This window comes from Humulus lupulus, chromosome 3, assembly GCF_963169125.1.
Source record: "Humulus lupulus chromosome 3, drHumLupu1.1, whole genome shotgun sequence".
NCBI classification, from domain to species: domain Eukaryota; kingdom Viridiplantae; phylum Streptophyta; class Magnoliopsida; order Rosales; family Cannabaceae; genus Humulus; species Humulus lupulus.
In genome coordinates, this window is record NC_084795.1 from 268965271 (window position 1) to 268990834 (window position 25564).

Here is a 25564-nt window from a genome sequence, read left to right on the forward strand (position 1 = left end):
GAATGATAATAGCTAACCAAAAAATAAAATAAAATTAAGAAGACCCATGGAAAATTAACAAGAATAAGAGAATAAAGTTAAAAAAATTAAAAAAATATTTATAAAATCCAAAATGTTAAAATTATAAAAGATCATATAGTAAATATATTATTAAATACTTTTAAAAAAATTTGTCACAAAAAAACTTTTCAACAATAATTTAATGCTTAAATATATAATTGCACAAATATTAAAAAAATATGTCTTACAAAAAAAGTTTACATATTTACATTTGTATGGTAATATGAGATATTTTATTTATATTTATAAACGATTTGAAAAAGTCTCATAGAAAAATCCAATCCCATACATATTTTAATTCAAAAAGAGCAATGTTAATTTGACAACTAATTCTGCCGTAAATTTTATAATCGCCCTTTCGATTTTTGCTGAACAATCTGTAAACCAAGTGAGAAAATCCTGAATAGTTCTTAGAAATGGAACCATGCAGACATAAACGATAGTGACAAAAAATGCAATAATTGCAATATTGCCCGGAAGATTTGGATCCCAAATCTTATTATTAGTCCCACTAATAATAAGCACAGATTTCTTCTCGTGTAACAGTGCTTTTGTACCCATGGTAAAGGCCAACACATATGAGATAGTGGAGACTATAGTTAAAAACATCGTCAATTCGGTAGGAGGATAAATAGTTGCATTTCCAAATCCCAGCAACATGGAAAGAATCTCAACTGCAAATCGGATAAGCATAGAGACCGCCGAGCAACCGAAAGCCAGCGAATTGAATATCATGAAGAATTTGAAAGCTTCCATGCTGCTTGAACTACTGTCGAATTTTCCAGCCCCGGGCATGCTAATGGCTGCTTGAAATGTTACACTTGCGATCAGTGTTGACACCACTAAGTGTATGTTTTCCATGTGCATTACATCTCGATTATTATTCTCTTCTTTTGGTCGAGGTTGAGTAATTAGTAATTGGGTTTCTTTAGATGTTTTAATACTCACCACCGCAGCTTCTTGTAAACTTAGAAGAGGGCCTTCCATAATCATTTTCAAACTCATCATATCCTGCCAAAAAAAAAAAAAGTGTACAAAATTATATACAGATGGTGAATATCATGAATCATGCAAATCAAGTCTTAAGGATGTCAATTTACCATCTATTTACTGCCACAAGTATCCTAGAATCTATTTACCTCACATATATATATATATATATATATATATATATATATCATTACCTTGAAAAATTCAATAAATAATAATATTGAGGAAATTACATTTTACATGGGATTTTTAATAGAGTTTGTAAAAATGTGGTTTTTTTTTTTTTAAAGAAAAGTTAATTTATGACTTTTTTTTTTTTTAAGATTTTTCACTTTTATGAGTTTAGTTTTCCATATTTTTGTATAAACGTTTGTTTATGTCATAGTTTTACTATTAATCAAGTTTTATTAATTTGGAAGGGTATGTGTTGTAATTTGATTATATTTTTTTAGCTTATTTGATTTTTTTATATTAATTTTTTATAACTATTTTTATATTAAAATTTTTCTTTGGTTGTTTTGCAAATTTCTTATTTTTATTTATTTTTTGTAATATGAATTGTGTTTGTTATTATTTTTATTTATTATAAACATTTTTTTCCTTTTTTTTTTTTATAGATTGTATGTGTTTTTTTCAAAGTCTATGTATGGTAACCAGTTATTTGATTGATTTTTCAAAGTTATGTAAAAAAAGGGTAAATACTCATTTGGTACCCTGTGTTTTATCGAAATACATACTTGGTACCCCTTGTTTTCAATAATACTCATATGATACCCTGTAATTTGAAATCGTACATATTTGGTACCACAGACTTAAATTTCTCAATATGACAAAGTTGTCATCAATTATATGAGTTTTAAATTAAAATTTAATTAGTTAAGTACATAAACTGATGACAGTTTGGTTATATTGGTAAAATTTTATTGTTCAAATTTGAGTCCAGGGTACACAATTTGTACAATTTCAAATTATAGGGTACCAGATGAGCATTATTGAAAACATAAGGTTCAAAGTCTGTATTTCGATAAAAAAACAAGGTACGAAATGGTTAAATAACATGTATCAGGAGGGGTAACCAGTTACTCTGAGAGGAGTAACCTTCTGCCATAAGAGGGGTGACGGGTCACTCATATTAGAAATGAAAAGAAACACCAAATTTGAAGAAAAAAGAGGAAGAACAGTTCAATAAAAAAATGAAGAAGAAGTGAGTACGATTTTAGTAACATAGGTAACCAGTTACTATAAAGAACTGAGAAATATACACACACATTCGTTTGTGAAGATAACTAGTTACTCCTAGAAATATACACACAAAGAACGTGAAGGTAACCAGTTACCACAAACCTGAAGATACAAAAAAAAAAAAAAAACTAATTTGACCACGAACCACCCTCCTCCCTCGCTCCAACCACCACCAGAACCTCCCAACCCCAGCCATCGCCGTCGTTTTGCGTAGTTTCGAGCACTATAGATCACACTTAGCCCAGGCACCACCCTTCTCCCTCGCCTCCGACCACCACCAGCACATTCCTCGCCTCAGCCTATCCTCTTTGTTTTGGATTTGGGGGCTTGCGAATGGAATCACATAGAGATGCCCAGAGGGGCTGGGTTCGTTGATGGCGTAGTTGGGTGTTCTGGGCTGGGTTTGGTGGAGGTGCCTGCCTAAGGTGAATCATAGGGTGTGAGGGTGGGTGGCTAGAGATGATGGTGGGGATGGTGAGGCAAGTGAGTGGAAGACAAGGGAGGTGGTGGGTAGGGAAAAAGGAAAGAGAAGAGAGATGGGAGAGAGAGAACCATGTCGGCTGGGTTTGGAGAGAGAAAGGGTTTGTGTGGCTGAGGTTTGAGAGAGAGAAGAGTGGAATACTAATTTATAATAGTACCCCTATTTGGTTGATGTGCCTTGGTTTTAAATTTAGTTTCCATATTTTAGTTAGCTAGTAATTGTGTTTCCCTTACTTTATTTATCTTTTAATAAATTTTCTCATACAAATTAGGAAAAGTATAATTCCCATATTTTTGCACAGTGATAGCATAAAAGCCATATTTTTGAAAAATTCCTGTAAATTTTGTGTGTGTGTGTGTGGATTAGTTGAGAAAAGAATGAACTTTGGGCTTAAATTGTAAGGCAATAAACTAATAGAAGAAAAGTCATTTAGTCAATTTATAATATTGGAAAAGAGTGACTTTTTTTGGAAATAAGTTAAAAGATGAGAAAGACATTCTTGCTTCATAGTTCTTCTTGATTCTTTGCCACTCGAGTCTAATTCAATTGGTTGGGTGTGTTAGAAAAACTATGCAAATTTCCTTATAAATCAGATTCATTAGAATAAGAAATAACATCAAAAAATAATACACATATTTGATAATGTAGTTTGACCAATTCTGTCTACGGAGAGAAATATACAAAATGTTTACAACATTTATAACTCACAACCTACACATAATTATACCATTCCTTGAGTGAAGCTATCTTCAGTGATGAGTGTACATGCCCAGCTTGTCTTCAGGAACCATAAACCTTGGCTGTCTCTGATACCAAGTTGTAACGCCCTAAACTCCAGGGACTGTTACGGTGTGCCTTGTAAACAGTGTTAAACTCGCTAATCGAGTCATTTGGCCAAAATCGTGAACTAAGTATGATTAGCGGTTTAGGGATTAAAAACTTTGGTTAAGATATAACGTTTCACTAGAACGTTTAATTTATACATTGGGATCCCGAAAATAAAGTTTCAGAGTCTATTACAGAAAATATTTACAATAGGCCGTTCTAAGCGGCAAAACAGGGTTCAACCTTAGTTCCACTTTAAACCTCGGCCGTGGCGGACGAGCAGCTGCATATGTACACGTCATCACCTAAGCTCTCCAACTCAAGGATGGTCCAGCTTCCTCTTGCCATTACCTGCACCACGTAGCACCCGTGAGCCGAAGCCCAGCAAGAAAACATAATATATCACGATATAATATCAACAATAACCAAAGTAACCATTCAGAACCAACGGTCCATACAGATGGGTGACAATAGCCAAAAGTCACAATAATGAGCATCGCTCCCTCTAGCCATGTGAAGATAGGGTCATCAGGGCTCAACTGATAAGTGATTCTTTCATAAGCTTGGTTAGGACAGGTGCAAGGTGATTTGTCACCAACATAACCTTCCTCACGACTCTAGAGTCGAAACTATGGACAACGTCCCTTAGCCATGAGACAAACAGTCACCGGGGTCATATACCTTGGCTATAGTCATCTGGTCGTAGACCAGGCAAGCGCTTATAGTTCTCATTGACCTTCCGGTCGGTCCAGCACTAGTACCCCATATGAGTCATTCAATGCCGACCTCGATTAGATCTAATCTTTATTTGGCCCGGCGTTTGCAACGCACTGCCACCTCTGACCCTTGGGTCGATAAAACACGACCAGTGCTCAGCCCGTGGTGAACTTAACTAATAAGTCACAGCTTCACAGAAGGATCTGACACCATTGTCGATTCTGACTAATAAGTCAGCGCCATACACAGGTAAGCCATGCCACCAACATATACCACATGTCCAATATCCAATAACAAGTATTCAGCATGCTTACTCAACAGATGTTAGTATAATTAGGACTATGCATTAACACAGAGGCTCAAGCTCTGAATGATATCACACCCAGTATACAAAGCATGTCCTAACCAAATGTTTCTCATGCATCATATGCAACATACCCACCAGTCCAACATGCACCAATAACAACCATGCATGTCACATTTAACAGTCAACCAACATGCATCAAGAATAGCCATGCATGTCATACATAATAATCAACCGACATGCATCAAGAATAACCATGCATGTCATTCATAATAATCAACCAACATGCATCATAATAGCCATGCATGTCTCATATACACAGGGTGCAGTTTTCTTACCTCAAATCTGAGCTAGAACCAATATAAGAACGACCCTTGAGAACGGTCAACCTTTAAGCCCTTAGCGGTCACCTAATCATAACCAAATGTGGAACACCATCAATAACATGATAACCAAAGGTTTTCAAACCAATATCTAGCCTCCAAGAGATCAATCCAAAATATTCCAAGTAGTAGGGACACTCCCGAGGCCTATAGCTAAGTTCCCGGGGTCAAAACGAGCAAACGGGGTGAAAACAGGGCAAGGGCTGCGGCCCTAGCACCTTGGGCCGCGGCCCCCAGAATTTCCAGAGGCAAGTGCCGCGGCGCCCCACACAAGGGCCGCGACGCCCAGCGAAACAGAAAGGCCACCTGCTAACTCGAGCTAGGGCCGCGGCGCCCAACCCAGAACCATTCTCCAACGTGTTTTCAACACTTAAAAGTCCCCAAAAACACACCTAAACATTCCCCAATCATCAAAACAAAGTTCCCAAGCTTCCCAATACCTCGAAACCCTCAAAACGCAAGGTTCAAACAAACCGAAAACTCAACAATTCACAAAGTCCAATTCTAAGCTTAAAAACTTTAAAAAACTTCAAACTTAGATTACCTTTGATTGGGTTGTTTTCCGTCAAATCCTTCGGTTAAGAAGCTCCTAATCTTTCTTAGGATCGCTATGCCTCGACCCTCGCTTGATTCTGACTCCTAGAACTCAAGATATCTTCGAAAACGCTCAAACAGTAAAACGGACCGTCGAGAGAGAGAACGAGAGGTTTCCTAACGTACGTTCTTATCTGACAAGCTACTTCAAGCTTAAGTAACCTCAAATAAAACCTAGTGCTCGGGGTCCCGAAAACATCCCCGGGAATACTATAGTCAAAACTTCCAGAATTCCATCCTGATCTCAAATACTCCCAATCCATCACCAAATAAACATTTCTATTACCCCGAAATTGACCCCGTTATGACAAAACCGTTAATCCATTATATATGACCGTCTCATGTCGAATAGCTCGAATATATCTCCATAATAATAAAATCTCATTCACAAATTACAGTATGCACCCAATTTATACAATTACGCCCACAGTGGCCAAATTACCAAATTACCCTCATAATTAACATATGAGCCCATATGTATGCATTCACCATCATATAATAATATAATTCACGTAAACATGCATATAATCATCAAATACTATAATAAATCAATTATGGCCAACCCGGCCTCCTAATCAAGGTCCTAAACCTTATTAGGAAATTTGGGGCATTACATTGTCAATATATATTTGTTGGATTCTTACTTCCTTATATCTTTTCTAGTATTAATACTTCATCTTCTAATAAAGATTTGATGAAATGATAATGAAGTCCAATATCCTTGGTTCTGGAATGAAATGTTGAATTCTTCTCCATGTGTATCACACTATGACTATCATTGTGTACACAACATTTTTCTCTTTCTTGAACCCTAACTCAATTAACAAATCTTGAAGCCATATGATCTCTTTATTGGCTTTAGTCAATGCTACATACTCAGCCTCTGTAGTGGATCGAGCTATAATATTATGTGATTGCAACATCCAACTAACATTTGTAATTCTAACAATGAATATATAACTAGCAGTGCTTTCCCAATGATCGCCTTCACCTCAAAAGTCTGCATCTACATAGCCTTGTACTTTTAATTCACCTTTACCAAAGTACAAATACTTCTCCGTGGTGCTTTGCAGATACCTCAAAATCCACTTCATTGCTTCCCAAGGAGCTTTCCAAGATTTAACATATATGTGCTAACAACTCCCACTATATGTCCAATATCTGGTCTAGTACAAATCATCGCTTACACCAAACTCCCAATGGTTGACACATAAGGAACATTAGCCATGGAGTTTATGTCTTCCTTCGTCTAAAGGGACTGATAGGATAAGCGAAAGTGATTGGCCAAGGGTGTGTTGATTGGCTTGGCATTGCCCATGTTGAATCTCTGCAAAGCATAGTTGATAATGTGATTGAGATAGTTGTAAAGTTCATTTATGCTTATATCTTGTGATTTTCACTACAAGAACCTTCTTTGCTTGACCCAAGGCTTTTCATGTCAAACTCCTTTGATAATTGTTTCTTCAACCTTCTAATATCATCTAAATCTAAGCTTTCTACTAGCATATCATCAACACAAAATAGTAAAATGATATAACTAGACCTATATCTTTTGAAGTAGCAATAATTCTTGGCTTTATACTTCTAGAAACCTTCCTTGTGCATGAAGTCTTCAAACTTTCTATACCACTGTCTTCGGGCTTGTTTCAAGCCATAAAAACTCTTCTTAAGTTTACACAATATGTTTTTCTTCTCCTTTTCTGAGAAACCTTCTTGTTGGTGCATGTATATCTCCCCATCCAAGTATCCGTGAAGAAATATTGCGGTCTTCACGTCTAACTATTCAAGATGAAGATCGTCAACAACAATAATACTTAACACTGATATGATAGTATAGTGATCTTCACAAGGAGGAAAATTCTCACTGTAGTCAACTATTTCCTTCTGCTGGAATCCTTTGACAACTAGTCAAATTTTGTATCTCTTAGAACCATCATGCTCATCTTTCACCCGGGACACTCATTTGTTGTAAAGTGTCTTCTTCCTTATGTGTAACTAAACTAGTTTCCAAATCTAGTTGGGGATCCGAGATTGCATTTTGTCTTTCATGGAAATCTCCTACTTGCTTGCATCACTAGTCTGACAAGCTTCATCATAGCATTTAGGCTCCCCTCTATAAGTCAACAACAAATAATTCATGTATCACAGGCTATACACATGAGACTGAGAAGACCTTCCCAATAAATTGTTGCACACTGCTTTTTCCAACAAATTCCTCTAATTGGGGACTTGCTACAATCAAATTTGCTCGAAAATCCACCACTAGATTCTACATCTTTTTTGGTGAATCCCTTGTATCATGGAGATCCAATGAAACAACCTACAATCTCTCGATCCTTCGATAAAGCAAAATATAAAGTCTTTGCCTAAATAGCAAGAGCATGTATTGGACACTTACAAGCTGATCTTTAATCCATAACATCTTAACCTCACCTATTTTGTGACAATAGGATTATTGTTGAGATTACTTCGAATTCAACCGTCCATGAGTGTACTAAATCCAAAAAGATGGATTGTTTTTGTCCAAGAAAGACAGAAAAATCATGTTTTCCCTATCAACTTAGCTAATCAATTACTATATATTTTTACCAAGCCTTTGCCTTCTACTACCTTACATACTCTTGCTCCAATATGGCTGTAAAAGATTCATCTTTTTATTTTATTTTTTATAGCTATTATCCTTACTATTGCAACAATCTATCTATTTTATGTAAGAATCTCCCATTCAAATTATTTAGTTTTTTTATTATTTTTAATCAATATTTAATCGCATTTTGTTAATAATGATTGGATTTCGACCTCTATGTAAACCAAAGGCTTTGTTTGTGGATTTTTATTGAAAAGTTCTCCTATTTTATTTTGTAAGCTTTATTGTAAGAGTGTGTTCTCTTGTATTTTTGTGAGCTTACAAAAACATGTGTGAGTTTTTCTAGGAGTATTTATTTATCAAAATCAATCTTTCTTTTAAGCATATTAGCCTAATGTTGAAAGGATTTGAAGACTTAATTAGCGCGAATCAACAAAGGCGAAGCGATCTCGAACCTTGCTCTTTGGTAGGAAGAACATTGCATCTTTGGAAGAAGGTGAAAATGCAAGGGAAATTCGAACTGAATTTTTTGGGAGGAAGAACCTTGGGAGAAGATGGATCATGACATAGATGGTGTCAAAGGAGTTCATGCACAGGAAATAGTGGTGTTCACTAAACAAAATTCACGAAGAAATACAACATGGAATTAATATCAAAAGAGTGGGACTTTTTTTTTTTTGAATCAATGTTTGTATTTTGTTGACACTTTACTAATAAGTTTAATAATTGGATGTGGCTTAGTGCACTAGTGTATATTTGAAACACATTAGAAACTATTTTTGTGTTCATTTATATTTTTATTTATTTTCTCACTCATTACACATATTTCTTAATTCATTAAATATTTAATGATATTGTATATGTATATTTATGGAGCATCTTAGGTAGGGGCATTTTCTATTTTCGACACTTGGAGAAATTATAGCCTAAATATTTTTGTATGACTGCGTACATGATAGTTATAGTAGGTATCCTGCCAATTTTTGGGATATTCTGAATAATTTACAATGCCGAAATTAGAGTTCAAACAGTCTGTTTTCCACGCTTATAAAAAAAATCAAGCATTGTGCATCAGTCTGTTTGAACTTTGATTCGCAATCGTAAATTATTCGCAATTTCTCCAAAATTGGCATAATTTATTTTATAACTACAATGTAAGTCATCATACAAAAAAAGTTGAGATATAATTTCTCCAAGGGCTGAAAATAGAAAATGCTCATACGATAGGGGCAAACGTGATGCCCTACCTAAGAAAATCCATATATATATATATATCTTCTATATAAAAAGTGTGTAGATAACAAAAATTCTTGATTTTAACGGTTTCATTTGTTAACTTTAACGAAATATTCCAAATATTTAACAGAATATACTTTTAAAACAAATTAAAAATAAATATTTATTAATTTTATTTATATAAATTCAAATATTATAAAATATCATTAGATATTATAAATTCAAATGTTATGAAATATCTTTATTATAGTAATATTTAATACTAGACTATATATTTATTAATTATATCCATATAAATTCAAATATTATAAAATATAATAATAATCATAATCATAATAGATAACATATAATATTTAATCTTAATTTTTATAAATTTCGCTCAAATAAATATTTGGTAATTATATTAATATAAATTAAAATATTATTATAATAATATTTAATATTGTTGTATGTATTTTTGCCTCCGACACGTGGCAACTCACAATGACTAGCTCGGACGGTCATAGACGTCTTCAGAGTATGTTATCCCCGAGGGCTCTATTCGAGGCGAAGATCCTTTTAGGTGTGGTCGCCTGTCTTCGCCAGTGGGTAGGTCATCGATACCTTAAAGGTAGATTACTCTCCGAGGCTGCCCTCGGAATTGAAGGTTCTCTAGCTCAGGAAATTAAGGCGAGGGCTCTTCTCCCCCAGCCATCTCTCATGTCCAAGGTTCTAGTTTTCAGACCTAAGAAAATGCGCTAGGTGTCAGCCAGTGCGGGTTTGCAGCGCCAGAGGATCGTATGCCAACCTTTTTGGGTGATCCGTCAACAGTGTTGTCGAGTGTACGACTCGACAATTTTCCCTCCCACTACGCTGTCTGACATGGAGGTACTTACAGCACACCCTAATAGTACCTGAGGCATGTTCCCTATAAAATAGGTACCTTTATGCGGTGGGCCCCGCAAATCTCGCTTTGGCCATGGTCTCTATTCAATGCAGCCCAATGCATTGAATTGGTATTAATCCCCCAATAATGGGGAAAATGTGTTTTAATTAATGATGATTCGTATTAATGACCCCAGCCTCTATAAATAGGGTTGGGAGTCTCATTTTAAAGGGTTCGATTTTTTAGAGAGAAAACACCTTGTACTCAGAGCAATCTAAACGCTGCATGAGAATACACCATTGGAACTGTCCATAACAAGCTTCCAATCCTCTTAATACTAGAGACTCATGGACTAGGGATCTTTTATAACCTGAACCACGTAAAAATCTTTGTGTTCATATTACTTATTTCTTTAATCTCTCGTTTTAAGGTTGATAGCGAAAAAGGCAGTCAACATTTTGGTGCTTTCATTGAGAGTTTGTAGAAAGCATTCAGAACACTTACAACCATGGTGACTACTCGAAGAAACGTTACAGATGATGTACTCCCTCCAACCGGAGTCGAAGGAGGGGAACCCAGTTGATAGCCACCTTAGGACGTGCCTGAGATGGTAGAGGACTAGGACGAAGACGCTGAGTACGACGGTGAAGATGACTACGCCAATCAGAGGTACTATGAAGAAGAATACCCTTAGCCCATGTCTGTGGAGGAGACGCTGGAGGTGGTAATGATCCGTGAGCAGGTGGCCAGCCAAAAATAAAAGATTGATGCGCAAGAGGGTAACATTGCCGCCATACAGGAGATGGTGCTTTCCATGAAGGCCACCCTTACAGCCTAGGGACTGTGAGTGGACCCTAACGACAATGCACAAGTTGGGCACCAAACTGGCATGCCATCTATGCACCTCATTGGAGTGCTACTTGTTAATGCAGCCGGAGTGCCTGCCGAGCACCCAGCTACAGAGGCGCGAGATCCGCTAGCTGGGGTGCCTGCCAAGCACCCAGTAGGAGTTGGAACCCTGATGCCACCACAGGATCAAGGTAAAGGAAAGGCTGACAATAATCCTGCTCCAACACAGAAGAGGGCTTGTCAATATCTCGAGGGCCACCAAATTCCTCAGCAGGCTGGTAAAGGTAATGGCCATGGGCCCAAGGATACCGCCAGGCTATCAGGCCCCATGGAGCTCGGGGGGTTCCACCCCAATGCGCCTATACAGACCGTGCAAGACCTGGAACTGGTGTCCCCTCGGGGCCTCACCAGCCCCAAAGGAATAACAGTCCAGGGATTTTCCCAAGGAATGCCCCATAGAACCGAGAACGCAGTATCAGTATCTCGATACATGAAAATTTCAAGTCTGACAGGGAAACCAAAGTGGCTTATCCCGAGGATAATAGTGCGTTTCGAGGTCAAGCTGACTTGTGAGACAACCTCAATGCTCGAAGATGCAATAAGGTAGGAGGACACGAGCCTGCTGAGAGAGGGCTATCAGACCTTCGGGAAGATCTCAACGCCTAGAGAAGAGATAACCCAACTCAAAGCATCAATTGAGATCGTGACCATGTAGAGTTAGAAAGTCTAAAGCGGAACATGCTCAAAATGGCCAGCTGTGTGCTCCTCACATTTTTGAGGCCCCTCTGCCACAAGGTTTCAAAATGCCATCATACCGCCCTCTGACGGTGACTGGGACACCACAGACCACTTGTCAAAGTTCAATAGATTGATGCCAGTGCACCACATCTCAGACGACGCTGAGTTTCATGTGTTTCCGATCACCCTGACGAGATCGGTAGATGAATGTTTCAAAAACTCCAACTAGGATCCATTCAATCGTGGCATCAGTTATCATCTGCCTTTCAAAGATAGTTCGTATGAGTTTAGAAGGTAAGCTTTAAGTCAACGTCTTGGCCAATATAAAGCAAGGGCTCTTCGAGACCCTCAAGGCATACATTAAACGCTTCAAGGAGGAAGCGACGAGAACCAAAAGGGATGATGATGGCCAGAAATTCATGGCATTACAATCTGGCATCTGCGTAGGATCCCCGCTTTGGGATGACCTCCAATGGAGGGTATGTCGATGTCTCGACAACTTCATTCATCAAGGACAAGAATATATCAAGTGGGAGAATTCCCATATTGGGGCATTCGGAGCACCCATCATTTTCCCTACTTCGACCGCACCTAGCCCCGTGACTTTGGGAATCCAATATTCCCCTTTTGCTCCCGTCCATTCGGTCTCGGAGGGAGTCCAATTTAGCAAGTGCTCCACCTTCTGATTATAGCACCATGCTCGTTCGAAAATTTAGTATGGCTCCAAGAGGGTACGAGGCAGCGCCCATTGGATACAATGCTTTTCATCCTGCATTCAGTGCTGGAGTTCCTTCCCCCTCCCAGCCTGCCGAATCCAGTCGAGCTCCCGACAGTAGTAGACGCAGGAGGGAAGGCAAAGGCTGGAAGCCTAAGGGAAGTGGAACTGTACAGGCCGAGTAGGGAGTCACATCTGGTGAGAAGTATATCTCGCAATATTCCAAGTACACCGACTTGGTAAACTCTCGAGAGAAAATTTTCGTGGTCACGACGCACACGTTCATTAGAGGAAGCCACAACCCATCCAAAGAGACAGGAAAAGACGGAACCCTGGAAAATTTTGTCGTTACCACAACAACATAGGACACCACACCAATGAGTGCCGCCAGCTCGAGGATGAGACTGAGAATCTCATCACACTGGGACACCTCCACCAATATGCTAAGAGTGGAGCGCGTCAGGCACAACCTCCCTTGGTAGGACCGCTGGTACCACCTGTTGCCCCGCATGTCGAATTAGTTGCTGGCGGTGCAAGGACCATCTCGGGAGGGCCTCACTTGGGTGGTACTTCGCGAAGCTCGCATAACAGGTATATAGGAGCTTTGAATCACGATGATGAGGTAATGGCTTTGACTCAGTTGCCTGCCCAAATGCCACAAATGACTGACCAAGTCATAAAATTCTCTGAATACGATGCTTAGAGAGTGCATTTCCTGCATCACGATCCGTTGGTGATTGAGAGCCAAATCTCCAACAAAATGCTGGCACGGATTCTAGTAGACAATGGGATTTCGGTGAACATCCTGTTTAAGTCAGCCTTCGAGAAGATAAGGCTGACCACAACAGACTTGTCCCTGTGCGCCTCGACACTTTATAGATTCTCGGGAGAGGCCCTCATCCCGATGGGACAGATAAAGCTCACTGTAACACTTGGAGAGGTGCCTCGCTAGGACTTCAAATACTGCACCTTTGTGGTGGTAGACTGTTCCTCAGTGTACAACACCATCTTGGGATGACTTGCACTAGTGGAGTTCGGAGTCATCACCTCCATCTGCCATCTGTGCATGAAGTTCCCCATGGAGGCAGGAATTGGTATGGCCGCAGAGACCAGAAAGGGGTGAGACAATGTTATAATGTTTCCTTCAAAACTCCTATGATGGTGGTGGAGGAAGGTGCCGAGAAGCTCAAGGCATCGGAAGTACAAGCTGTCCAGGAAACCGGGCCCAATGAGTTGGACTCGAGGGTTCAAAAAGATAGGTCCATTGAATCGATAAAGGAGGTGGATGAGGTAGTTCTTGATGCCTCTACCCCCGATAGAAAAATAAAAGTTGGGGGAAGCTTGAAAACGAAAGTCTGAGAGGCATTGATGGGTTTCCTCCGAGAAAATCAAGACGTGTTTGCATGGTCACATTCCGACATGACTGGTGTAACGTCCTAAATTACCTAATAAGGCTTAGAGCCTTGATTAGGTGGCCAGGATGGAAAATTATGGAAATTATGTGATTATGTGATATATATGTGTATCATTATATGATTATATGAGTTATATTATAATATGACTTTGTATGCATGTGGGCCCATTTCTGATTAAAAGGGCAGTTTTTGTAATTTGGCCCGTTATGGGTATATTTGGCATATATGTGATATATGTGTGGGACCACATTATTATGTGGATATATTTGGGTTACTCGGCACGAGATGATCCTATGGAGCAAGCTAGTGTAAAAGTCACAACGGGACCCATATTTGTTTTGGTGTGTGTCAAGGGGTATATTGGGTATTTAGTACATTACCTAGTTATTGGGTAATGGGAATGATTACTTGATGATATATTGGGAGATAGTGAGATCAGGAGAAAATTATGGGAATTTTGACTATATTACCTCGGGGGCATTTTTGGGACCCCGAGCATTAGGATTTGCTTGAGGGTGCTTAAGCTCAAAGTAACCTGTCAAAAACATAAAAAGAACGTTCAGAATGTTCTCTCTCTCTCTCTCTCGTTCCCTTTTCGACACCCGTTCGCATTTTTGAAGGAAAATCGAGTTTTAGGACTCAGATTCAAGCAAGGATCGAGACATATCGATTCTAGGAAAGATTAGAAGCTTATTAGCCTGAGGATTTGGTGAGAAACGAAATAATCAGAGGTAATTTAAGCTTTGAATTTCTGAGTTTTCATTTCCTAGAATTTCTTAAGTTTTGAATTTGGATTTTACGTTTTGAGGAGTTTTTAAATGGTTTGAAGCTTGGGTTTTGAGGATTTTGTGCCATTGAGATGATTGAGAACTTTATTTTTGAGATTTGGGTATGTTTGGATAGGTTTTTGGAAGGATTTAAAGTGGGAAAATAAGAGATTTTGGGCTGTGTTCGTGGTTGGCCTGCGACCCTTTTATTATGTGCTGCGGCCAGAGCTTTAAAAAAAGAGGTTTTTGGCTGTTGGGTTAATTTTGGGCCGCTTCTCCATTTTTTCAGGCCGTGACCCATGACTCAGACAAAGATGGGTTTAGGCTCTATTCTTGATGAGGCCACGGTCTGGGATTTTGGGGTCGCGGCCCAAAAGGGCAGAAATGGCCAAAATGAGTTTTTATTGATGGAAACTTAAACCTAAGGGCCCGGGATCAATCTTACTACCCGGGTTGGTAGGATTCGATGTCCCGGAGGCTAGGACTTGGTCTGAAAGTATTTATTTACTCATTTTGATGGGATTCTATATTATGAATGTGACTAGGTGATTGTTAGGGGCTTGGAAACAGGAATGTGCTTGAGGGTCATTTATTGGTAACCTGTGCTTGGACCAAAGGTAAGAAAACTGCACCCAATATGTGATGCATGCAATACATGTGATTATTACATGGCATGAATGTGAAATATGGAATTGATCAGAGCTTGAGTCTCTGTAAATGTCTAGGATTATGATTATGTTTGTGATCGTTGAGCAAGCATGTTTATTGCCTTATATTTAGATATTTGACATATGATATATGTCTGGTTGCATTGCTTACTTATGAGTGGCATTGACTCATTAGTCAGAAACGACAATGCTGTTAGTACTACTTGTGAAATTTTGACTTATCAGTCATGATCGACAGTAGTATTGAGCACTGGTCGTATGGTATTGGCCTATGAGTCAAGAGTGGCATTAGCGTGATTAACCCAGGCTGAAATGATTAGATCTAATCAACATGAGCATTAAAAGCTTGACCGACCATAAGGTCGAAGAAAACTAAAGCGCTTGTCTAGTCTAAAGGCTAGTTACTTAGAGTCAGGGCCAAAAGGCTCAGGTAATTGAAACGTCACATGGCATAGAGTGCAAAGCCCTAGAGAGAGACTTATTAGTCCTCTACCGAGAGAGTGACTCATTAGTCTCCTACCCAGAGAAAGACTCATTAGTCATCTATTCAGGGTGCAGGTCCCCAAAGATAGCCTCATTAGTCATCTATTCAGGGCACAGGTCCCCATAGATAGACTCATTAGTCATCTAATCAGGGCATGGATCCCCAAAGATGGACTCATTAGTCATCTAATCAGGGCACGGGTCCCCAGAGATAGACTCTTAGTCATCTGTTTAGGGTGTAGGAGCCCAGATTGACTTGATAGTCACCTACATAGGGTGCAGGACCCCATAATCATTTATTTGGACTTGTGTGCATGTATGAATAGGGTTATTACTACTAGACATGCTTATTATGATTTAGTGACATGTTATTATCTGTTTATGAGCATGTTGAGTTTTCTTGCTGAGCCTCGGCTCACGGGTGCTATATGGTGCAGATAAAGGAAAAATAAACCTGGACCATCCTTGAGTTGAAAAGCTTAGGTGATGATGTGTACATATGCGCCTGCTCGACCACCATGATCGAGAGTTTAAAGAGGAACTAGGGTTAAACCTTATTTTGCCGCTTAGGTCGGCTGGTTGTAAATCTTTTACAGTAATTAACCTTTAAAATATATTTTGGGATCCCAATGTATAAAGTAAACATTTTAGTGAAACATTGTATCATTGACCAAAATTATTAACCCTAAACCATTAATCACACTTAGTTACATGATTATGGCCAAATGACTCGTTTAGCGAGTTTAGCACCGTTTAAAATGCACAGCGTAATGGTCCCTGGGTAGCAGGGCGTTACAACTGGTATTAATCCAAACATCATATCCCACGCCTTGAATATCTATCCTAGCTTTTCTCCGGTCCAGCAGAAGCAACGAACATTTGATCAAACTCGGAAAGAGGCTCTCAAGGCCGAAGTGAAAAAGCTCTTCTCCAACAGAATTATGTGAGAAGCCCAGTACCCCAGGTGGCTGTCTAATCTTGTTCTCATGCTAAAGCCAAACGATACTTGGAGGACATGCATTGATTTCTCAAACCTTAACAAAGGTTGTCCGAAGGACTGCTTCCCACTCCCCAAGATAAACCAGATGGTCAACGTCACATCTGGCTACAAGTTCCTGTAATTCATGGACGCGTACTCAAGATATAACCAGATATTCATGCACGTCACGGATCAGGACACTAGCTTTCAAACTGATAAGGGTGTCTAGTATTACATCATGATTCCTTTCAGGCTGAAGGATGCCAACGCCACCTACCAGAGGCTGGTTAACGAGATGTTCAAGAACCAGTTGGGTCGGAACATGGAGGTTTATGTGGACGACATTTTGGTCAAGTCCATAACTGCCCCTAAACATGTGGGCGACTTGAATGAGGTTTTCATGGTGCTCCGCTGGTTTGGAATGAAATGAAACCCCCAAAAGTGCACATTTGGGGTTGCCTCCGGTAAGTTCCTAGAATTTATTGTCAGTGCTTGGGGAATTGAGGCGAACCCTGAGAAGATCAAGGCCCTAATCGAGATGTCGTCTCCTCGGAAACATAAAGACGTTCAGAGCTTGACAGGGAGGATCACAACTTTGAGTCATTTTGTTTCTGAGGCAATGGACAAGTGCATCCCCTTCATTAATTTCCTTCAAGGAAGTCAGAGATTTGAATGGTCGGAAGAGTGAGAACAGGCATTCCAACAACTCAAGGAGGGATGGCGAATTCTCCTATCCTGTCCAAGCCAGTAGACGGAGAGCCTCTCATGCTCTACATGGTTGTCTCGGAGGATGCCATCAATGATGCATTGGTAAGGGAAGAAGGTCGTGTTCAGCACCCCATCTATTATGTTAGCAAAAGACACCTCGGGGCAGAGTCTAGGTACTCGCTGATGAAGAAGTTAACTTTTTGCTTAATGGTGGCCTCTCAAAAGCTAAGACCCTACTTCTAGGCGTATCTAATTAAGGTCCTCACAAACCATCCCCTCAGACAAGTCCTTCAGAAACCTGAGTCATCGGGAATACTCTTGAAGTGGTTGGTGGAGTTAAGTCAGTTCGACATCACTTACCATCCGAGGAATGCAATAAAAGGTCAGGCGCTCACTTATTTCATCACCAAGTGCACATGGAATCAGGAGAAGACTGAGGGTACCCCAATGGTCGGACCAGCTTGGAAGCTATTTTTGATAGTCTTCGAACAAAAATGGTGACAGAGCTGGAGTTATTTTGGTTTCCCTCGAGGGTCACAGAGTGCATAGTGCTCTCTACTTTGGGTTTAGCGCCTCTAACAATGAAGCAGAGTACGAAGCCTTAATCACTAGTCTCCGCGTGGCACTGGAGCTCAAGACCGAGGGCCTCAAGATCTTTGGTGATTACCAACCATTGTGAACTAGGTTCTCGAAGAGTACCAGGCCTGGGGAACAAAGATGGCAGCGTACCTAGCAAAGGCTCAAGAAATGCTGCATAACTTTCGAAGATTCATTATTCAGCAGGTGCCATGAGAGCAGAATTCCAATTCTGACGCCCTGGCCAAGTTGGCCACAACCAAAGATGCTGAGTTGATCAATGTGGTTCCCATTGATTACTTGGAGTCTCCGAGTATCTCAACTTCAAACGAGGTGGAGTCTATACAACCCCAAGATTGGTGGATGAAGCCACTAGTTAAATATCTCATCTGTGGGGACCTGCCCAGGATAAGAAGGCAGCTTGAAAGTTGCTTTATCAAGTACCGAGGTACATAATCATGGATAATAGGCTTTATCGGCGAGGTTACTCTTTGTCTTTTCTTCGGTGTGTGTCCAAGCAAGAAGCCAGTCTCATACGCTGAGAAATACACGAGGGTTTTTGCGGAGATTACGCTGGGGGCAGAGCCTTTCCAAGAAGATCTTAAGGTAAGGATATTTTTAGCCCATAATTAATGGAGACGCGATGGATTATGTTAAGAAATGCGACAAGTGCCAGTGCTTCAACATTCCCCGAGCCCCTCCAAATGAGCTTACATAAATGACCAGCCCATGGCCTTTTGCTATCTAGAGCATCGACCTTATCGAGTCCCTGCCTATAGGGAAGGAAGGAGTGAAATATATCATAGTGGTCGTCGAATACTTCAAGAAGTGGGTCGAGGCCAAGCCACTCACTACAATCACCTCCAAAAATGCCTTGGATTTCATCATTAAAAACATCGTTTGCCGGTATGGGCTCCCGAGGAAGATTGTCTCCGACAACGAATTGCAGTTGACAGTGAAGTAATCACAGAATTCCGTCAATGGCATGGAGTCATCAAATGATTCTCCTCCATGACCCATCTGCAAGCCAATGGCCAAGTGGGAGCAGTTAACAAGACACTCAAGTTCACTTTGAAGAAGCTTGGCCCGAGGAGCTGCCTAGGGCATTGTGGAGCTACCACACCACTGCCAGGACCTCAACCAGCCATTCTCCCTTCTCAATGGACTATGGGTATGAGGCTATGCTCCCAACCAAAGCAGCAATCTCCATACACTGATGGGACATGTACGACCCAAACACGAACCATGCTTTACTGCGAGAATCCCTAGACCTCGTGGAAGAGTTACATGAAGCTTCTCAGCTCCAAGTAGCGTCCTACCAGCAGAAGGTAGCTAGGTATTTTAACTCGAAAGTGAAGGATAGAAAGTTTGGGGTCAGAGATCTAGTATTGCGAAGAGTCTTCTTAGCCACCTGAGACTCCGGTGCAGGAGTGCTGGGACCTAACTGGGAAGGCCCATACCAAGTTGAGAGCATTGTGTGTCCAGGAACATACAAGTTAGCCCGAATGAGTCGAGAGTTAATTCCTCATGCCTAGAATGCCGAACATCTGCGCTAGTATTACTAGTGATATGAGCAGCAAGCATTATTTATTTCTGTAATACCCTTTGTAGCCTTCGTGCACACTTAATGGAAATCGTGTATGTAAAACACGGTAATAAATTTATTATCTGCTTATATCTTTTGCTTTCCTTTACGATATACAAGTGCATCTGTTCGCCTAGATAAGTGATCGCAGACAAGTCTTCGATCACTTTGGGGTCATGGGGTTTGGGAACGTCCTAGGAAACTAAGGGTGTCAAGCGGAGTAAGCCTAGTGTCGTCACCCCTGGTATAGAAAAAAAAACCTGAAAACTAATCGAATCTAACCTAGGAGACTAAGAAGAATAGGCTTAACACTTATAAATTAAACAATCCTAGTAATGCGAGAATGGACATTGGTCACTTCTCATGGATGCTGAGCCCGGGGAGTTTTGACCAAGTCTCTTTATCTCGAGATGAGAATGGAAGGCCAAGTACCCCATACTCGGTCACGACGAGACTTGGGGCAACTCCCGTGGACATTGAAACCGAGAAGCCTGTACCCAAGTCCGAGAGATCCGTGACATGAGGAGCTTGTCTAGTCGACAATCAAAACACCCCTAATGTCACCTAATCCCACAAGAAAATTGGAGAAAATCCAGCGCAAAAGTTTGATAGCGCGAACTTAGAGATTCACGTTAACTCTCGAGGATAGCGCGCCCGAGGAGTAATAACCAAATCTTGATCTGCGAGATATGGACGAATGCCCAAGCCATTTCTACTTTGGCACCTCGTTAACATCACCTCCTGAGGACATCGAACCCGAGGAGGTGTAAGACGATCTGGAAGTGACGAGATATGTACTCGGAGAGCAGTGTTGAAACCCTTGCCTGACCTCCCAAGTAGTGTGAACTCAGGGGGCAGGCAGCTTCACGTGCAAGGCCCCCTGAAAGCCCGAATCTTTGGATTGCGAGGACACAAGAAGCCGAGTTTGAGTTCTTGTTCTCGTGGAAGTCATGTTACGTTGAATTTAAAGAACCAGGTGTTTAAAGTGATTTGAGTTCTTGTTCTCGTAGAATTCATGTTACATTGAATTTATAGAACCATGTGTTGAAAACGGTCTGAGTTCTTGTTCTCGTGGCAGTCATGTTACGTTGAATATATAAAACCAAGTGTTTAAAATGGTTTGATTTTTTGTTTTCATGGCATTCGTCCTACGTTGAATTTATAGAACCAAATGCTTGAAATGGTTTGAGTGCTTATTCTCGTGGCAATTAGGTTGCGTTTAATTCATAGAACCAAACTAAATTAAAAAAGCAAGGCAAGTTGCATAATTCTGTAATGGGAAGTAATTACAACTATCGGGGGCTCGAGCGTTGTTTTTCTATATCCCAATAAGTTATGGCACGCAGGCCTAAGTATGCAAATTATGAATAGTCCTCGGGGTCCTTCTCCACCAGGTTAATGATTTGGTCTGTACATGGGGCACCCTCTTCCTGGGCCATTTCAGTAGCTAGAGTCGCCTCAGTTGGCTAGATGGCCTTGGATGATAGGGTCACTTCGGCCGTTCGAGCCACTTGGATCGCCTCGGCAACTGAAGCTGCTTCTGCAGCCTGGGTCGCTTGGAGACACTCTTTGAATAGGAGTCTATACTTCATCAATAGTTTACCTGATGACCCGAGATGAAACAAAGGTAGGTGTTGAGGTGAGTCCTGAGCCTGAAATATTGTTTGTTGTGAGGGTTTCGATTTTCGTATGGTTACAGTGTGAGACTGAGGAGGTTTTTTCTAGGTTTTATACCCAATAAAACTTAAGGAGAAAGCAACTTCCCCACGACCGTCGAATGGCTTCCCCTAATAAGGTCACGAGGATGATCCAACGGTCAAGGTTCAAAAGGAACATATCACAATCATTGTTTCTTTGGGAAAAAACGACTTGGGTGTCGAGTAGCGTTTGGGATCCTGGAGTTGACCCCTAATTAAATGAACGGATTGACGAGCCTAGCAATGGGGAATCGACATGTGGGTTCACTCTTCAGAGTGACGTCAGGAGGAAAGCTCAAACGTTTTTCCCTCCCATTTTTCAAATCACTCTTCTTAACTTAAGTTTCCACTGCCCAAGGGCGAGTGTGCGACTCGACAATTCGCACTCCCACTACGCCGTCTGCACATGGAGGTACTTGCAGGACGCTCTGACAGTACCTGGAGCATGTTCTCCATAAATTAGGTACCTTTATCCAATGGGCCTCGCATATCTCGCTTGGGTCATGGTCTCTATTCAATGCAGCCAAATGCATTGAATTGTTATTAATCTCCCAATAATGGGGAGAATATGTATTAATTATACGGGATATTTGTGGCATAAGTACCCAATGTTTGGGTTTTGTATGCGGCATAGACCCAATGTTTATTTTTAGTGGCAAAAGTTCCCAAAGTCAGTAAAACTGTAATTCCGTCAGCCTCCTCCGTTAGGTTCCGTTTCGTGATGACTGGACTAACACGTGTCACTTCGTGATTGGTCCAACTCAATAATATTTTAAAAATAATTATGATTTGGACCAATAAAAACGTGACACGTGTCTGCCTAACGGAGGAGACTGACGGAATTACAGTTTTACTGACTTTGGGTACTTTTGCTACTAAAAATAAACATTGGGTCTATGCCGCGTACAAAACCCAAACATTGGGTACTTATGCCGCAATTATCCCTAATTATACTAATGATTAGTATTAATAACACCATCCTCTATAAATAGGGTTGGGAGTCTCATTATAAAATGTTCGGTTTTTTAGAGAGAAAACACATTGTACTCAGAGCAATCTAAACGCTGTCTGAGAATACACTATTGGAACTTGCCATAACAAGCTTTCAATTATCTTAATACCACATACTCATGGACTAGGGTTCTTTTATAACCTGAACCACGTAAAATTTCTTGTGTTCATATTACTTATTTCTTTGATCTCTCGTTTTAAGGTTGATAGCGAAAAAGGTAGTCAACAAATTCAAAATTAGATATTTAATAATTATATTAATATAAATTCACATGTTATAAAATATTATTATTACAATAATATATAATACATAATCAATACATTATATATAAGTGTCGTATGTGTATAAATAGTATGACTGTGTAACTAAATAAGAAATTATAATAACACTTAAAAAAGTTCATTTTCCAAAATTGGAGAATCATTATGTTTTGGTGGTTTATTAATATTCGGATTTCGTATGTATAAAGTTGTTAAATGCGACAGACAAGAGTCGATCTATTTGGTAACATACCTTTTGACCAGAAGCAAGTAGTTTTGATCTGCCAATAATGTCAAAAGCGGTCATCCCCTTCTCATTGAGGATTCTCTTGTCGGTCTTTCGATTACTTGCCAAACGTAAAATGATTTCACAATAACCAAGCATAGCAGCCACATGTAGAGCTGTATTTCCCTCATTGTCTTGCTCCTTTATAAGATCAATGAAAGCTCTGTCGTGTAATAAAGTCCTCACCACAAAAGCCTGGTTGTGTTCAACAGCTGTATGAAGTGCAGTCCGGTCTTTATTGTCCAACAACTCACCAATATCTGAACATTCTGCCATCAATGTTTCGATTACGTTGGTATGTCCGTTCCTTGCCAAAATGTGAAGGGCGGTCATACCATCTTTATCTTTGATATAAGCTACACATCTTTTGGCTTCCAAAAATAGTCTAACGGTTCTTGAATGTCCCATGTTTGCAGCATAGTGATGAGGCATCCATCCATTGTCATCTGCTTCTTCTAAAATTTGGGATCCACGTCTCTGTAAAATCTTTCTAACAATTCCATAAGGGGCTGGAATATTGTTGGCAAAAGTAGGTAATTAGGTACGTAGTTTAATTAGGCTGAAATTTGGGCTTAAGAATAATACTAGATCTTGATGTATTTATCATATGAATATTTTATACAAATAAACTAAAGAAAAACTATTGATCTATAAAGTAATAATCGAGTAAAATATTGTACTTACAGTCAGTATTCTCGAAAATGGAATAATAGTTTTCCATAGAAAGTGAGAGCAGCGGCCTATCTACGATATATATAAGATAAATATAAGTGAATTATTCTCTATAATCAGTATAATAAAATATGTATATTTGTACACATTTCTAATATGTACTAGATACAAACAACTTGCACGCACGTTTGTTTAGTTTTATTTATATAATTTATTAATTATTTTTATTAAATTTATATTAATGTCATATAAATTTTGAAATAAATATCATATTTTAATTAAATTATTTATTTATTTTTGCTTAAGTTTATGTTTGTTCTATAGTTTTTAAAATTGGGAGTAACAACAAGAGATTATATATATTATATATTTGATGTAATATAAATATTATATGTGGATTTTAAATTTAAGTTTCTTGCTAGATTTAAAAAAAAACAATTTGTTGCTAACTAACTGTAGATTATATTATATGTTTAATATGATATTATTCTAATAAGTGAGTTTAAGTTTAATTAAATTTTATTTAAGTTATAAAACGTATGATTTTATTATTTTTAAATAATTATCATGGTAAAACATCTCAAAAATACATATTTTAATTTGTTTAATTATTTATTATTTTTAAATAATTATCATTGTAAAATATCATATTTTAATTTGTTTAATTATTTATTATTTTTAAAAAATTATCATTGTAAAAATCTAAAAAATATCATATTTTATATTTTTTAATTATTTATTTTATTTTATTTAAGTTTAAGTATTTACAAACTACCGTTAAATATAAGAATATTCAGTTAAATATAAGAATATTCTGTTAAAGTTAACATTAAAAAATAAAAAACCGTTAAAACCAAGAATTTCCGTTATCTACATACTTATTATATAGAATAGATATTCAAATTACACTCTATAAATAAATCTCAACCATGAACATAATTTTAAGTGGGTACCACATTCTATTTAATTGTATGGTGGAGATTAATTACACATCCTAGATTCCTAAATTTATTGTATAGCATATTTTTATATAATCTTGTGCTTACTATTGTATTAACATGTTATACATATATAAATATAAGGCAATACATACATTACATAGTATAACAGGGCGCATCAAAGTTAATATATAATTTGAGTACATAAATTAAGGGTGTGTTTAACATTACTCAATACTCATCGATCGACAAATAAACAGTAAAAATTATGCCACTTTTTTATGCTTCTGCTACCATGATATCTTTTACTTATATATACACAAACCTGGATGCCGCAAACGAAGGACAGCAGCATGCATAGCAGTCATGCCCTTCCTTCCTGACAAAGAGCAATCGGGATTAGCGTCCAAAATGGTGGAAGCAATATCATAAAATTGTCCATCTACAGCCAGAAAGAGAGGAGATTCCCCAGCCTTATTCTCAGAACATGTCAATGTTGAGTCTTCTTCGATCAGCCGCCCTGCAATTTTTAAGTAACCATTGCGCACAGCCTCATGAAGTGCTGTGTTTTCCTTCACATTAACCTTTCTCAGAAGATCTCTATAGTCGTTGTTATGGGCTGCTGGTCCTGGTGCTGGTGCTAATGCCCTTGCATGATCTATCAGAACCAAAGCAAAACTCTCGTGCCCTAACCTGGCCGCCATATGTAGCGGCCTGTCGCCTTTATTGTTTGGCTGATAGGCAAGTAGCGAGTATTCTTTTAGCAACTCCTGCACAAGCACACTTTGTGGATTAACTCGGCATTTTACGGCAGCATGAAAGATGTTGTTTTCTTGGCCACGAGTTGTCTCCTGAGGATTGAAATCCTCAATATCTACCAAATGTTCTCCACCGAACAGATCGAAAAACGTATTGTTAAATTCGACACCCAT

The 25564-nt window shown here is 39.1% G+C and overlaps 1 protein-coding gene across 1 annotated transcript; it reads right to left on the reverse strand.

The window, feature by feature from the left end:
* Positions 1–354: 354 nt before the first annotated feature.
* Positions 355–25564, reverse strand: LOC133825676 (ankyrin repeat-containing protein ITN1-like). The gene is made up of 4 exons (XM_062258588.1): positions 24958–25564; positions 22990–23531; positions 19044–19202; positions 355–1071 (listed from the first exon to the last, which is right to left on the reverse strand). Exons 1-4 carry the CDS (start codon positions 25562–25564, stop codon positions 355–357), a joined length of 2025 nt encoding a protein of 674 aa, XP_062114572.1.